Source organism: Sprattus sprattus (genome assembly GCF_963457725.1).
Source record: "Sprattus sprattus genome assembly, chromosome: 3".
NCBI lineage: Eukaryota > Metazoa > Chordata > Actinopteri > Clupeiformes > Clupeidae > Sprattus > Sprattus sprattus.
Window position 1 is genome coordinate 35519032 of NC_137922.1, and position 12600 is coordinate 35531631.

The 12600-nt window shown below is 44.4% G+C and overlaps 1 protein-coding gene across 1 annotated transcript in view; it reads right to left on the bottom strand.

Moving 5' to 3' along the window:
* kif19 (kinesin family member 19) overlaps positions 1-12600 on the bottom strand; it is a gene marked incomplete at both ends in the record, with an annotated part of 46952 nt that overhangs the window by 6928 nt on the left and 27424 nt on the right. The window contains 5 exons of the mRNA XM_080835897.1: positions 291-437; positions 4173-4367; positions 4684-4809; positions 9177-9313; positions 12295-12382. Coding sequence (XP_080692023.1) covers positions 291-437; positions 4173-4367; positions 4684-4809; positions 9177-9313; positions 12295-12382 — 693 coding nt within the window. The remainder of the gene's footprint in view (positions 1-290; positions 438-4172; positions 4368-4683; positions 4810-9176; positions 9314-12294; positions 12383-12600) is intronic.

Here is a 12600-nt window from a genome sequence, read left to right on the forward strand (position 1 = left end):
GTGTGTGTGTGTATGTATGTTTTATGTATTGATTGTTCTCTCCCATGTTTGATTGTTCTCTCCCTTGTATGTCCTTTTAGATAAAAGCGTCTGCTAATTTGACTAAATGTAAATGTAATTTTGTGTGTTTGTGTGTTTGTATGTGTGTGTGTGTGTGTGTGTGAGTTTGTGTGTGTGTGTGTGTGTGTGTGTGTGTGTGTGTGTGTGTGTGTGTGTGTGTGTGTGTGTGTGTGTGTGCGTGCGTGTGTGCGTGTGTGCATGTGTGCGTGTGTGTGTGAGCCAGGGCATACCTTCAGTAGGCGAGTGAGCTTGCTGTCTCGGTAATTGACATACTTGTTCCCGCTCTTCTCACTCAAGGCATTGATGCAATTTCCCAGAGCCAGCAGTGAGCGGTTTATGTGAGCACCCTCCTTCAAACGCTGGCCTCTGTTCTGAGTCTGATAGATAGATAGATAGATAGATAGATAGATAGATACACAGACAGACAGACAGACAGACAGAGGGGTTAATGATAATATATTATGCATTTCAGTGTATTTCTGAGGCTTAAAAGGTACAAACAATGAGAGGCTGCTGCATATTTTTGGTAAAATTATTATAATGATTATAATTTTTTTTAACCAAAATTCAACATTTCAATGACGTGATTTAAAAACATTGTACCACACCAGGTTGTGTTCCCTATGCATAAGCCAGCTGGTCCAGTCTACGGAGCCAGCTACAGTTTTAAGGTCATCCAGCAGGGGGCTCCCTATCTCAGTCTTCTTTGTCTACGTCCTTGACTACATTATAGATCCATTAGTCTCTGTCAAGAGGAACCAACTGTTTGTCTGTCTGTCTGTCTGTCTATCGGTCCATCTGCCTTTCCCTCTCTCTTACAACAACACTCTCTGTTCTCTCTGTCTCTCCCTCCCTCTCTCTATCTATCACTCTCTCTCACACACACACACACACGCTCTCTCTCAAACACACACACACAACACTGAAGATGTACTGTACTCCCCGGTTTCTTTGTCGATGATGTCCTATTCTTCTTTCTAGGGCACATGCCTGCTGGAAGTGAAATGGACGCCCCCACACTTGAGCCCCACGGCTGGCTAACCTAGTAACCTTTCTAGCAGTTTCCATGGGAAGTCAGTGTGTTCTCCGCTTCTGATGATTACATGTGTTTTTCTCTCCCGCTGACTGTGTGTGTTTGTGCATGTGTGTGAGTATGTGCCTGTGCCTGTGTGTGTGTTTGAGTATGTGCCTGTGTGTGTGTGTGTGTGTGTGTGTGTGTGTGTGTGTGTGTGTGTGTGTGTGTGTGTGTGTGTGTGTGTGTGTGTGTGTGTGTGTGTGTGTGCACGTGTGGGTAAAGGGTGTGCAGGAGGCATGGCACCTTCTTATATCCATGGTAATAGGCCACATTCATCATGGCTTCTGCAGGTTGCTGTGGCTTTGGGTTGCATAATGCAAAAAGAAGGCCCCCCCACCCCCAACCCCAGTCCTAATCTTCCCTTTGCTAAAGCATGATTAAGCGTTCACAGATGGGGGTTAAAAGGATTCATTTGTCAACTTCAAATCTGCCCTTTTCCAAAGATAATTCAGAGGGGCAGGTGTACGCAGTGGCGGACCTAGTCATTTGGGGGCCTAAGGCGAAAACATAGCCAGGGGCCCTCTTCATCCGTCCTTTTAATGCAAAAAAAAAGGGCCACCTCAAAGCAGGGGCGGACTGGGGGGAAAAAGTGGCCCGGGAGTTGTCTGTCAGAGCGGCCCACTTAATATACGGCGCGTTGCCCGCTCAATGTATGCAAAATACCCATACACTTAACATAATTTTGGATGATTACAAAGAAATAACATTATATATGTTTTTTAATAACATTTGGATCCACAAATTTGCCTGGATGGACACATGGAATAAAATTATACTGGCTATTGTAACACTCCAAGGTAGGTATAGTTTGCTAGATGAATATGCTTAACTCTGGGCTAGTATCAGATGGTTAGGCCTATATGTATAACTACAGAGCCTTTAGGAATAAATGTCAGCAGAGAAAGAGTACACAATTTTTTTGATAATGATTAGGGCGACCTACATTAAGCAATATCTTTTTTTTTGTAGGCTGATTAACTCATACAGCAATACCTTTTTGTATAGTAGATGGCAGCACACAATCAAAATATTTCCCCTCTACCTACATAGCTACAGTAGCTATATGGAAGAAAGTTGCCTTCAGGAGCCTTCATAAGCAAACATGATTTGGCTCCACATTAAATTATCCCACTTTTTCATTATCCACATGTCTCAAATGTTGTATGATGCAACATAGCTTTACAGGACACATAAATGTCCAGTAACAACGTAAAGAAGGGGGCAACATATAAGTCAAAACCAACTATATTTATTGACTGATCTCGAAAGTATTGGCTTACAAAAGCTAACTAAGTCTTCACAAAGAAAATAACTCAGTGTTAGGGCAAAAAGCGAACATTCACACTGTATAACCTATGAAAAGTGACAGCGGTAGCCTACAAATAAAGAAATACAGACCGCGTTAGCCACTTCACAGCGTGCTAGCCATGATTTTCTTTCGTTCCAATTCTTGGATGTAGGGTTCCACCCTTTGTAGAAACCTGTTGAATCGATACATTTGGTGTAGGAAGTCCTAATTGTTTTGTTGTCAATTTATCTTAATTAGTACGCCGACAGAGAAAAAAAATCTCCTTTTCCTGAAAGCAGTTCGTCGCCACAATCGCCCTTAAGGTCCGCCGCCACTGGTTTGAACTTTGTTGTAGAAATGAACAGAACAGAACATACGATGGGGTGTAAACATCAGTGGTAATGGTAGTGTTGCATGCTGGGTGTGTGATTATGTGTGTGTGTGTGTGTGTAGGGGTGTTAAAGGTGTCTACGAGCGAGACACGCAAGTATTAGGCTAGAGTGATTAACATTTAATAACAAATAAACATAGTAAGACTGACGGAGGAGATTAGAAAATAGTAAGACAATAGTAACCATGAGTGTGAATACAGGTCACTAGGAGTAGTATAAATAGCATAGACAGTGAATCCCCTTGGTTATCATTAGAGGTATATAATGTATTCGGTTAAGCAAGGAAAACTGTCGCAACCGACGATATCTGCGGGAGGGCCGGTTGGTTATGGACTTAGGCCGTCCCATCGGTGCCTGGGTGGGCAATTTATCGTGGGCTTTCTGCTGGGTGAGGGCCTAAGGCAGTTGCCTAGTTCGCCTTAATGGTAGGTCCGCCACTGGGTGTACGTGTGCTGGAGGGCTCAGCGTCAACAGCGACCTGGCCAGTCCTCACGAAGAACATCCTGTGTCTTTTTCATTTTACGTTGAGCAAATAATGAAGTAATGAGTGCAATTACTGTCTTCGAACATACTGTGCGGTGTCCACAACTGATAGCAACTGATAACTTTGCTGCTAGATTTAGCAACTTTTCAGACTACCCGGGCAACTCTTTTTCTTTTTTGGTGTTTTTTTTATTTAAAGATACATTTAGAATTTCCACCAAAATGTAGCATTAGCAATCTGGAAAAAGGCTTAGCATTCAGTAACGTTCCTATATCCTGGTACAGTCACTGCAGAATAAAATTATGCTAGTCTTGAGTCTGATCATAAAAAATGTGCATACGCATACTATGAGCATGAAGAGGCAGGCAAAGCACACCTCCTGTAGCATAGACACACACACACACACACACACTCTCACAGACTCTGCATGCACACCTGTGAGGCTCGCTCTGCGTGGGCAAGGTCAATCACGAAGAGGCGATTGGCGATTGATTCACACACACACACCCCTCTTACACACACCACACACCACACACGCTCTGACACACACCTCATGCAGAACATCAACACGCACACGACCCACACACACTCTGAGCCACACACTTACACACACACACACACACACACCTCTTACACACACCACACACATGTTCTGACACACACCACACGCAGAACATCTACACACACACAACCTACACACACTCTCTGAGCCACAAACTCACACACACACACCCCTCTTACACACACCACACACCACACACGCTCTGACACACACCACACGCAGAACATCAACACGCACTCTCTGAGCCACACACTCACATTCCTCTTACACACACCACACACACGCTCTGACACACAGCCCACTACACACACCTGTGAGGCACGCTCGGACCCGGCGAGGTCGATCATGAAGAGGCGGGCGAAGCGGACCTCCTGCAGCACGTCTCTGCATCGACTCTGCTGCCTGACGGCCACCTGCAGCACGGCGTGCGAGCGCGACGACGTCTGATTGGCTGCCGTGGGCTCCTGCGTGCGCTGCTTGTTGCCCCTCATCAGCAGCTCCATGATCTGCACGCAGGGGTGAAAGGTCAAAACGGACATGTCAATCAAGCTGATTGATCAGAGGTGATCTACCTCACTTATAGGTCACTTTGGACAAAATGTGAAAGCCAAATGGATACGTGTACATTAGCGTTATTTTACTCTGAGAGAACTTTGAGCTGTTTGCTCCCCTTTTTTCACTGCAGTTTGTGTGTGTGTGTGTGTGTGTGTGTGTATGTGTGTGTGTGTGTGTGTGTGTGTGTGTGTGTGTGTGTGTGTGTGTGTGTGTGTGTGTGTTGTGTGTGTGTGTGTGTGTGTGTGTGCGCCTGTCTGAGTAACAGACCTCACGGGCGTTGATGGTGGACACCTCTGTGATTCCGGCCACCTGGATCTCCCCTTTGGAGTCCTCCCTCAGGTCCAGGAACCCAGAGGAGGGGTTCAGCAGATCCCGAATCATCTCATTATAGATCTGAGGAGGAACCAGGACCAGGGCAGATCATTTAGTCATGTACGGTACAGTAAAGATAGTATAGTATAGATTTCTAGATATTCAGTAACATATGGTATAGATATGCTGACTGACAACACTGTTGAATGCATTGATTTTAACAGATGCCGTTTTCCATATAAAACTCATTTAGGTACAATTGCTTACTATTTTATGAACTATTTAACCTACAGCAATGACTGACAGAAATATTATTGAGGAAAAGAACAGTTGCCAGAAATATTTTCGATGGAAAGTGTGTTTACTACGCAGAGCAAAGTGGCCAGAACCCATGTTTGCACCCGGGTGTATAATCATGCGAGTGCACATTTGGTGCTTGTGTTTGTTTTGCAGCCCAGCAGACCAGTGGGTGGTGCTCAGTTATTCTCAGCCTGCTCTTAAAATGTCCACATCTACATCTGGGACACAAAAGCTCATTCAGCTTCAGTGGACGTCATTCAGACCATGGTCAGATCACTCAAAAACAAACCCCCCCCAAAAAGGATGCTTTAAGCCAACACTCGTGGTCGCTTTCAGATGCTCCAAAAATACCCCATGACATGCTCACAGTGTCGCTGCACACACGGTATACTTAGGAGTTCAAAAAGAGAGAGTGCTGGTACGGTAATTTATAGGTGATGTTAGCCACGTATAAAAAGACTCCATTGACAACAGGGGAAGCACCAGACCACTACCCAGCGTGGACACCGGGAGACAGGGACTGCGCCACATGTGACATGTGACACTGAACTTGCTCACAAAACACTCATTCTTTCCGTCCCAGTGGTCCCACTCTCACACTGAATGTGGACATGGATGCAATCCTTCTTTCAACTTACAGGGCCCTAATTTCACAAGGCAACAAGCTGCGAGCTACACGTGAGACATAATGGTAGTCTGAAAATGGTGCGACACCAAAGGGAGTATTAGAGAGGAAATGTATCACCAAGCACTGGCAAACCTTTGAGGGACAAGTTAAACAGCATATTAATAGGATGCTGAATGTGTGTCTTTTGAGCCAGTCAGATCAACAGGAACTCTGACATGTGCTGTGTGATGACAAGCCTCTTCCGAATTGTTTGGTTCAGGTTCCACAGACATCAGTACATGTTATTAAAATATCGGAACTGGTAAAACTGTTGTTGTGAAATGATTACATGTTGTGTTGCATTGATAAAAGCAACATTATTGAGCTCGGACAGACCTGCTGTGAAGTGTCAACTAACATATTTAATGAAAAATGAAAACAAAATGAATATTTTACGGAATTATCCCATTTGTAGACAGAGAAATTGTTCTCCTTCTCACTTAAGGACTGTCTTCAATGCCACTATAATGAGAAATATATATATAATATATATTAAACAGTAGAAAAAATTATTACTTTTCTGTCTCACTTTTTGTTGGCCCAATGAACGATATTCTACTGTACTATTTTACTCACTGTCTGTTTGATGTTGAGTGTAGTTGCATAGCCTAAGTAACCATTTGACATACTTTGAGTTGAATGATCTTCCAATTTAGTAACTGAATGGTCAATGTTATGCTGTCAAAGTGTGTAGAGATTAGATTACAGTAGATGCGCCTGCCAGATGTTGAAAACCAAGACACAGGTTACATTTCAAATAGGGAAGTGGCAGAACGCCTTCCTTAAAACAATTTCAATTAAACTTTTTTTAATTATTTGTATTGCGCGTAAGAACCTGCGGTGCGTATCTCTGAAATTAGGGAGTTCAACTCAGCCACGTTAATGAAAACGAATGGCTAGTGTGATTCCAATGTTTTGTTCAGGTAGGGTGTGTTTGGAGCATTTCCATATGGTCCCAGGTTGACCTCACAGTCACAGTCACACTCATAGCCAGTTTGTTTGCCCACACAGAAACGTTAAGATAAAGGGAAACAGAAAGATAACAAGAAGGACAGAGAAGGAAAAGAAAGGAAGAAGCAGAGAGAGAAAGTGCAGGAAGTGCAGGTGAAGGAAAAGAGCGCCATGAGTGTGTGTGTGTTTGTATTTGAGTCTGTGCTTGTATATGAGTGTGTATGAGTGTAAGCTTGTGAATGAGTTGTCAGTGAGTGCATGCATACTGTTTGTGTGAGTGTACACAGGTTAGAATGTCTCTGTGTGTGTGTGTGTGTGTGTGTATGTATGTATGTATATGTTTGCATCAGTGTGTGTGCACACATATAATCAAGAGCATTTCTGTGTGTGTGTGTGTGTGGCCACACAGAGGCCACTCTCTGAAAGCCAGGCGCAGAAAGAGCAGATGGGTTTTTTTCGGCACTGAAACGCAGCCATAAAACACCCGTTAGGCTCTTTTGTCCGCCACCCCACCTCTGACACCAGGGGCCCGAACACACCGACTCGGCCAGGAGAGATTTATCACCTGGGGAGTGGGTGGGGGGGGGGGGGGGGCACTCCTTCACCCACACAATAACACCCCCACCCCCCCAAACCCCGGCAGCTGGCCGTTATATTCCCACTCCAGCCGGTGACCTTGCCTGTAGAGGTTTATGCCCGGGGTCTACGCCCTCTAGTTGTCCCTGGAGGCCTCTGGACAGGTGTAGTGTCCCCTGCACTGGCTCTGCTCTGTAGTGTCTTTAGTCAAGGGCCATGAATACGAGCCAGTGGGCTCTCATACTAATCACCCACAGATGGCTGGCTTTGGAATTATTTGCATGAATGTTAATGAAATACTATAAATCACGACAGGCTGTTTTTTCTCCCCCCTAATGCACTCTTTCCTCTCCTCTCCTCTCCTGTCCGCTCTTCCCTCTCTCTCTCACACACACACAAACACATCTCCCTCCAGGCTCATTTCGGCATCATTCAGTCTGATTGGCTAATCTTGCAAAGTGACGGTGACTATGGATGTACGTCTACATTTATTATGTACTCCAGTGGTGACACGAGAAAACTTAAAAAATAAGACCACCTTCTGTGACAGCACCTATCTATCTATCGCTCTTTACCTCTATGTACCTCTATGTGCCTTTTTTAATCTAATTAGGCAGCATAAAAAACTAAAAAAAAATCACCGGTTCTGTAAAACAGCCTGTAATCAGCCCCTGAAATGTTGATTTCTAAAGGAGCCCCGCTTAAGAGGCCTATCAGTGGCTGATGAGACGGACCGTTTACAGATCGTGCTCACAAACCCTTCCGCCCACCCCACCACCTGAGGGCCTTGATTTTGAAGAGAGCCCTGACCACAACAACAGCCGGTGCGGAGCTGGAGCTTAGATGGATTTCCAAAGCTCTCCTCCAGGGCCTCTGCTCAGCAACACCCCTCCACTGCCAGCCAGGCTACAGGCTACTGAGCCCAGAGGACGCTGGCAGTGTTTGCTAATGCTAATCAGTGAGAGCTATCTGGGTAAACACTGGACAGACTACATGCAACCCGGTGGGACACTATCTGGCACTGATTAGCTATCTTGTCTGTCCACCTGCCAATCAGGGTAGCTTGGAGATAATCTCTGTGTTGACCAGATTGGCCACACACATACACACGTACACACACACGTACACACACACACACACACACACACACACACGTACACACACACGTACACACGTACACACACGCACACACACACACACCCACACACGCACACACGCACACACACACACACACACACGCGCACACACACACACACACACACACACACACACACACACACACACAGACACACACACACAGTTGGGTTGCATTACTGGTTGACACCCAGTAACAGATGGCCATCAGCTATGTATTATCAGATCTACATCTCTAGCAGAACATGTGTTAAGCTGTATAACGATTATTAAACTATTTAATTGTCAGCATTTGTTGTTGTAAGTGGTTGGTGCCTGGGAGTGCTGACTAAACAGATAGATTCTAATGGTTGGCCTAAGACCCCATATAAACCTACGAAGAGTACAATATACTGGGCATGTCAAATGAGTGAATGGGTGGAGATGGGTTTCAGTTTTATATTCTTTTATGGCTGTCTGTAGACAATAAGACGATGCAGAAATGAATGTACTGTACGTACGCAAGTAGTGTTGATTTAGTCTTAAAGCTTGCAGCTATATACAATGTCCTAAACTGAAATGTGATATGTTGCCGAGCAACTCCCTTGTTCAAGTACAACCTAACCATGAAATGAAATTAGAGCACATATATATATACACTACATATATATAACATCACATCTCATCACAAGGTGCCATCAATGACAAGGCAATGAGCTCATATCTTCCAGCATGCAATGCTCCTGGTAAAATGCATTTGACTGTCAGTCATCTGATTGACAGCCAGGTAAATTATCTGAGATCAAAAGGTTGTGAGTGTCAGTGGGAAACTGCAGCGCACCTCCAGGTAAGACATGGAGACGCTGTACTGCATGTCATCGCTTGTCTCCTCAATGGCGCGGAAGAGGTCGTTCAGCGTCTGCACGTAGATGCCCGGCTCTTTGTCCGTCCCCAACATTGTGTAGGTCTTCCCACATCCTATACACACACACACACAGACACACACATAAACACAAACACACATCATCAGGAAAGCCAGGCAGAGTAAAAGATGTCACGGAGTCAATGTCAATTAAAAAAAGAACTCAGCCACTTCCAAAATAGCTTGTAGTAGCTAAGCTTGGCTATATTGAGCAGAAGCTGAACTTCAGTGCTCCTGTCTATCTCGCTCTAAGAGAAAGAGAGAGGACTTAATGCTGGAAAGCTCGACTTAGATGGCCACGGCCTGGGATCAGACAGTGCAAAGAACCAGGGGCTTAATGAGAAACGAGGGATGATTAGGACGAGTGCAGACATAAAGACGGAGGAAAGGACATACGGGTGAACGACAGAACAGAGGGATTAGTTGAGTTAGTGAGATCATACACCTACAAATCTATATAATGTAAGTATGCCTACATCTATGTCAAAACACTCTGGTATACTACATCTATATTGAACATTGTAACAAGATCTTTGTATTCATCTAGTCTCCAGAAAGGATAGTACAACAACATTGCACAAAGTAACACACTGTTTTTAAAATGCATAATTATTTTCTTAAATGTACTACCTGATAACCGAGGGCATGTTACCACAAATCTTATAATAGCCTTCACTTCCAATTAATAAAATAATGACAGCCCTTGGCAGTATCAAGTAATCAGCTAATCATTTAGTTGCTATGGATGCAAACAATGGTATTCCTCTAAGAGTCTGGGGCCGTATTCACAAAGCCTTTTATCTTACCACTAGGAGTGCTCCTAACTCGCGCTAAAACCTTTTACGTAGGAGTAATTTCTTAAAAGTGATTCACAACGGCTCTGAGACCTACTCATACTAAGGATAATACCAACTCCTAAGCTTAAGATAAAAACTCCGTTGCTATGGATGACGTCGCTTCTCATGCACGAGTTTAGAAGGGGTGAGGACGGTGATTGGTTGTTGACAGGCTCTCTCATTAAAAACTCAGTCCTAACATCCCCCTAACGATCCCACTAAATAAACAGAAAATAAGAGAATAACCTAGGCTTCAAATTAAGTCATATTAAATAGTTATGGACAGTGCACTTAGCAGAATGCACACGCATGATGACAAGTTTGTGCATCCAACGAGAATGACGCTTTGCACGTTAAGAGAAAGAGAAATTGCCGAAAAAAACACGGAAATTGCATGAAATCAAAGAAGTAATAATTAAAGCACCCTGCAAACTATGCGTGAGGCATGGGAGGACATATGTGTTAACATAAATGCTTCATTCCCTGCCGTGTGTCGCTCTGTCGATGACTGCGAGAAGCGGTGGTATGCGCTCCAGTCACAATGTAGGATGGAGATTGCGGAGTGGACTTTAAAAGAGCCGTCGCGGCTACAGGTATTGTGTCACCAAAATAGGCCTCATGCGTATACTTGCATGTTGTAGTTCAACTGTGCTCCCGGTTGTGGATTGAGGAAGGGTGTCAAAAGCCATGTCTTGCATGGATGGCCACTGTCACGTCACCCAAGTGGCATCCAGCAGGTACATGGTGCCGCTCAAAAAGCTGGCGCAGACCGCGCTCTCCATTAAACTGCGCTAATCGTGAGTAGATCCAGGCCACTTCGCAACAATATCCATGATTGTGAAATTTGGATCAAACACTATCTGTGTATTAATTGAATGTACCTTTTTGCGGTTTACAAAGACGTCCTCATCTCTGGATGGAGCAATTATTTTAATGTGTGTTCCATCGATGGCACCCACTACACCGGGCATTCCTGCAAACGCCATGAAATTGACCTTGATCCTTTGAAGTAGCCGATTGTCCAAAGGGAACCGGATAAACTGTTGTACAATGTGTGGTCTACAGAGTGCAGTGATTGCGATATTCTGAAGTCGTCTGCGTTGCAAAGTTGCATTTTCCCCGTAGCCAAAAATCTTAATGTTATCAAACATTTAACTTCCGGACTGATTGGGTTGTTTCGGATAGTTGGAGACGTGATTGCATCCCGCACTAATTCTAGTAAAATGTTGATGCCTTCACGGTTTAAACGATATCTTCTCAACAATTCAGAGTCGTTCATTGTCTCCAACACGTTACGTCTGGCTTCAGCCATTTTAAGACTTTTTGTGAATAGGTCTTAGTGACTTAGGAGTCCTCATGAGGAGTTTTAAGCTGTCCTAGACTTAGGTGCTACTTTTAGGGATAAAATATTTTGTGAATTGCTCTTAGTAAAAAAAAAAGGAGTCCTACATTTAAGACTGACACGCCCATTATTTTTAGGAGTTTCTCCTAAATTCGCCACTTATGAGCTACTTTTAGCCCTAAGATTCTTTGTGAATACGGCCCCTGATTCTTAAAGATGTCTTCTTAAAGCAAGAAGGGACATGGGGACTACCCAGGGCACAGCAGAGGGAGACAAGCACAAGACACAGACATGAAGAGACAGACAAGGGAAGGACACGAGACGGAGAGATGCTCTCCCCTGGTGTCCGCCCACAAGAGAGGACACAGCTGGTGTGTCCTTATGGCTCCTTGTTTTCCCAGAATGCCATAAACCCACAGAGATAAACAGGCCTGGCTCTGACTGCTGGGACTTTCACTGGCCTGTCTGACTGACCTTCAGCTGACCAGTGCAAACAATGGCCCATCTCTGAGCAGGGCTGCTTCAGAAGGACACCCAAAAGCCACACACAACACCCAGAAAAGAAATATAATATGATTGTCTATTTCAATAATGTGTCATTTCCTGTGTTTTTATTTTACTTTGTAATAAAATGTTATTGTAAGTTATGACCAGGACTGGTGGTTAATTTCCCTTACATGGGGTGACATGGTTAAGTTTATAACTGACTCTTTAACACATTACTAGTGAGTATGTGGCATTCCTAATGTTGATTTATTTATTTATTTCTATCATAAACTTTTTAACAACTGAAACTGGGTACATTGAAAATAGGTAATTGAGAAGACTGTGGCAGTGATAGGGTAGCAGAGAGGCCTACCTGTGGGTCCGTAGGCGAACACAGTGGCGTTGTAGCCCGATATAAGGCCCTCGATCAGCCCTTTGGTGGTAGCTCTGTATACCTCCTCCTACAGGAACACAGAAACATGATACACATGGGAGCTCTGTGTCTGACTCAGTGCAGCCAGACGTGTGTGTGTGTGTGTGTGTGTGTGTGTGTGTGTGTGTGTGTGTGTGTGTGTGTGTGTGTGTGTGTGTGTGTGTGTGTGTGTGTGTGTGTGTGTGTGTGTGTGTGTGTGTGTGTGTGTGTGTTCTCCTGACGTCAGGTTTCCATGATGCAGGGGTG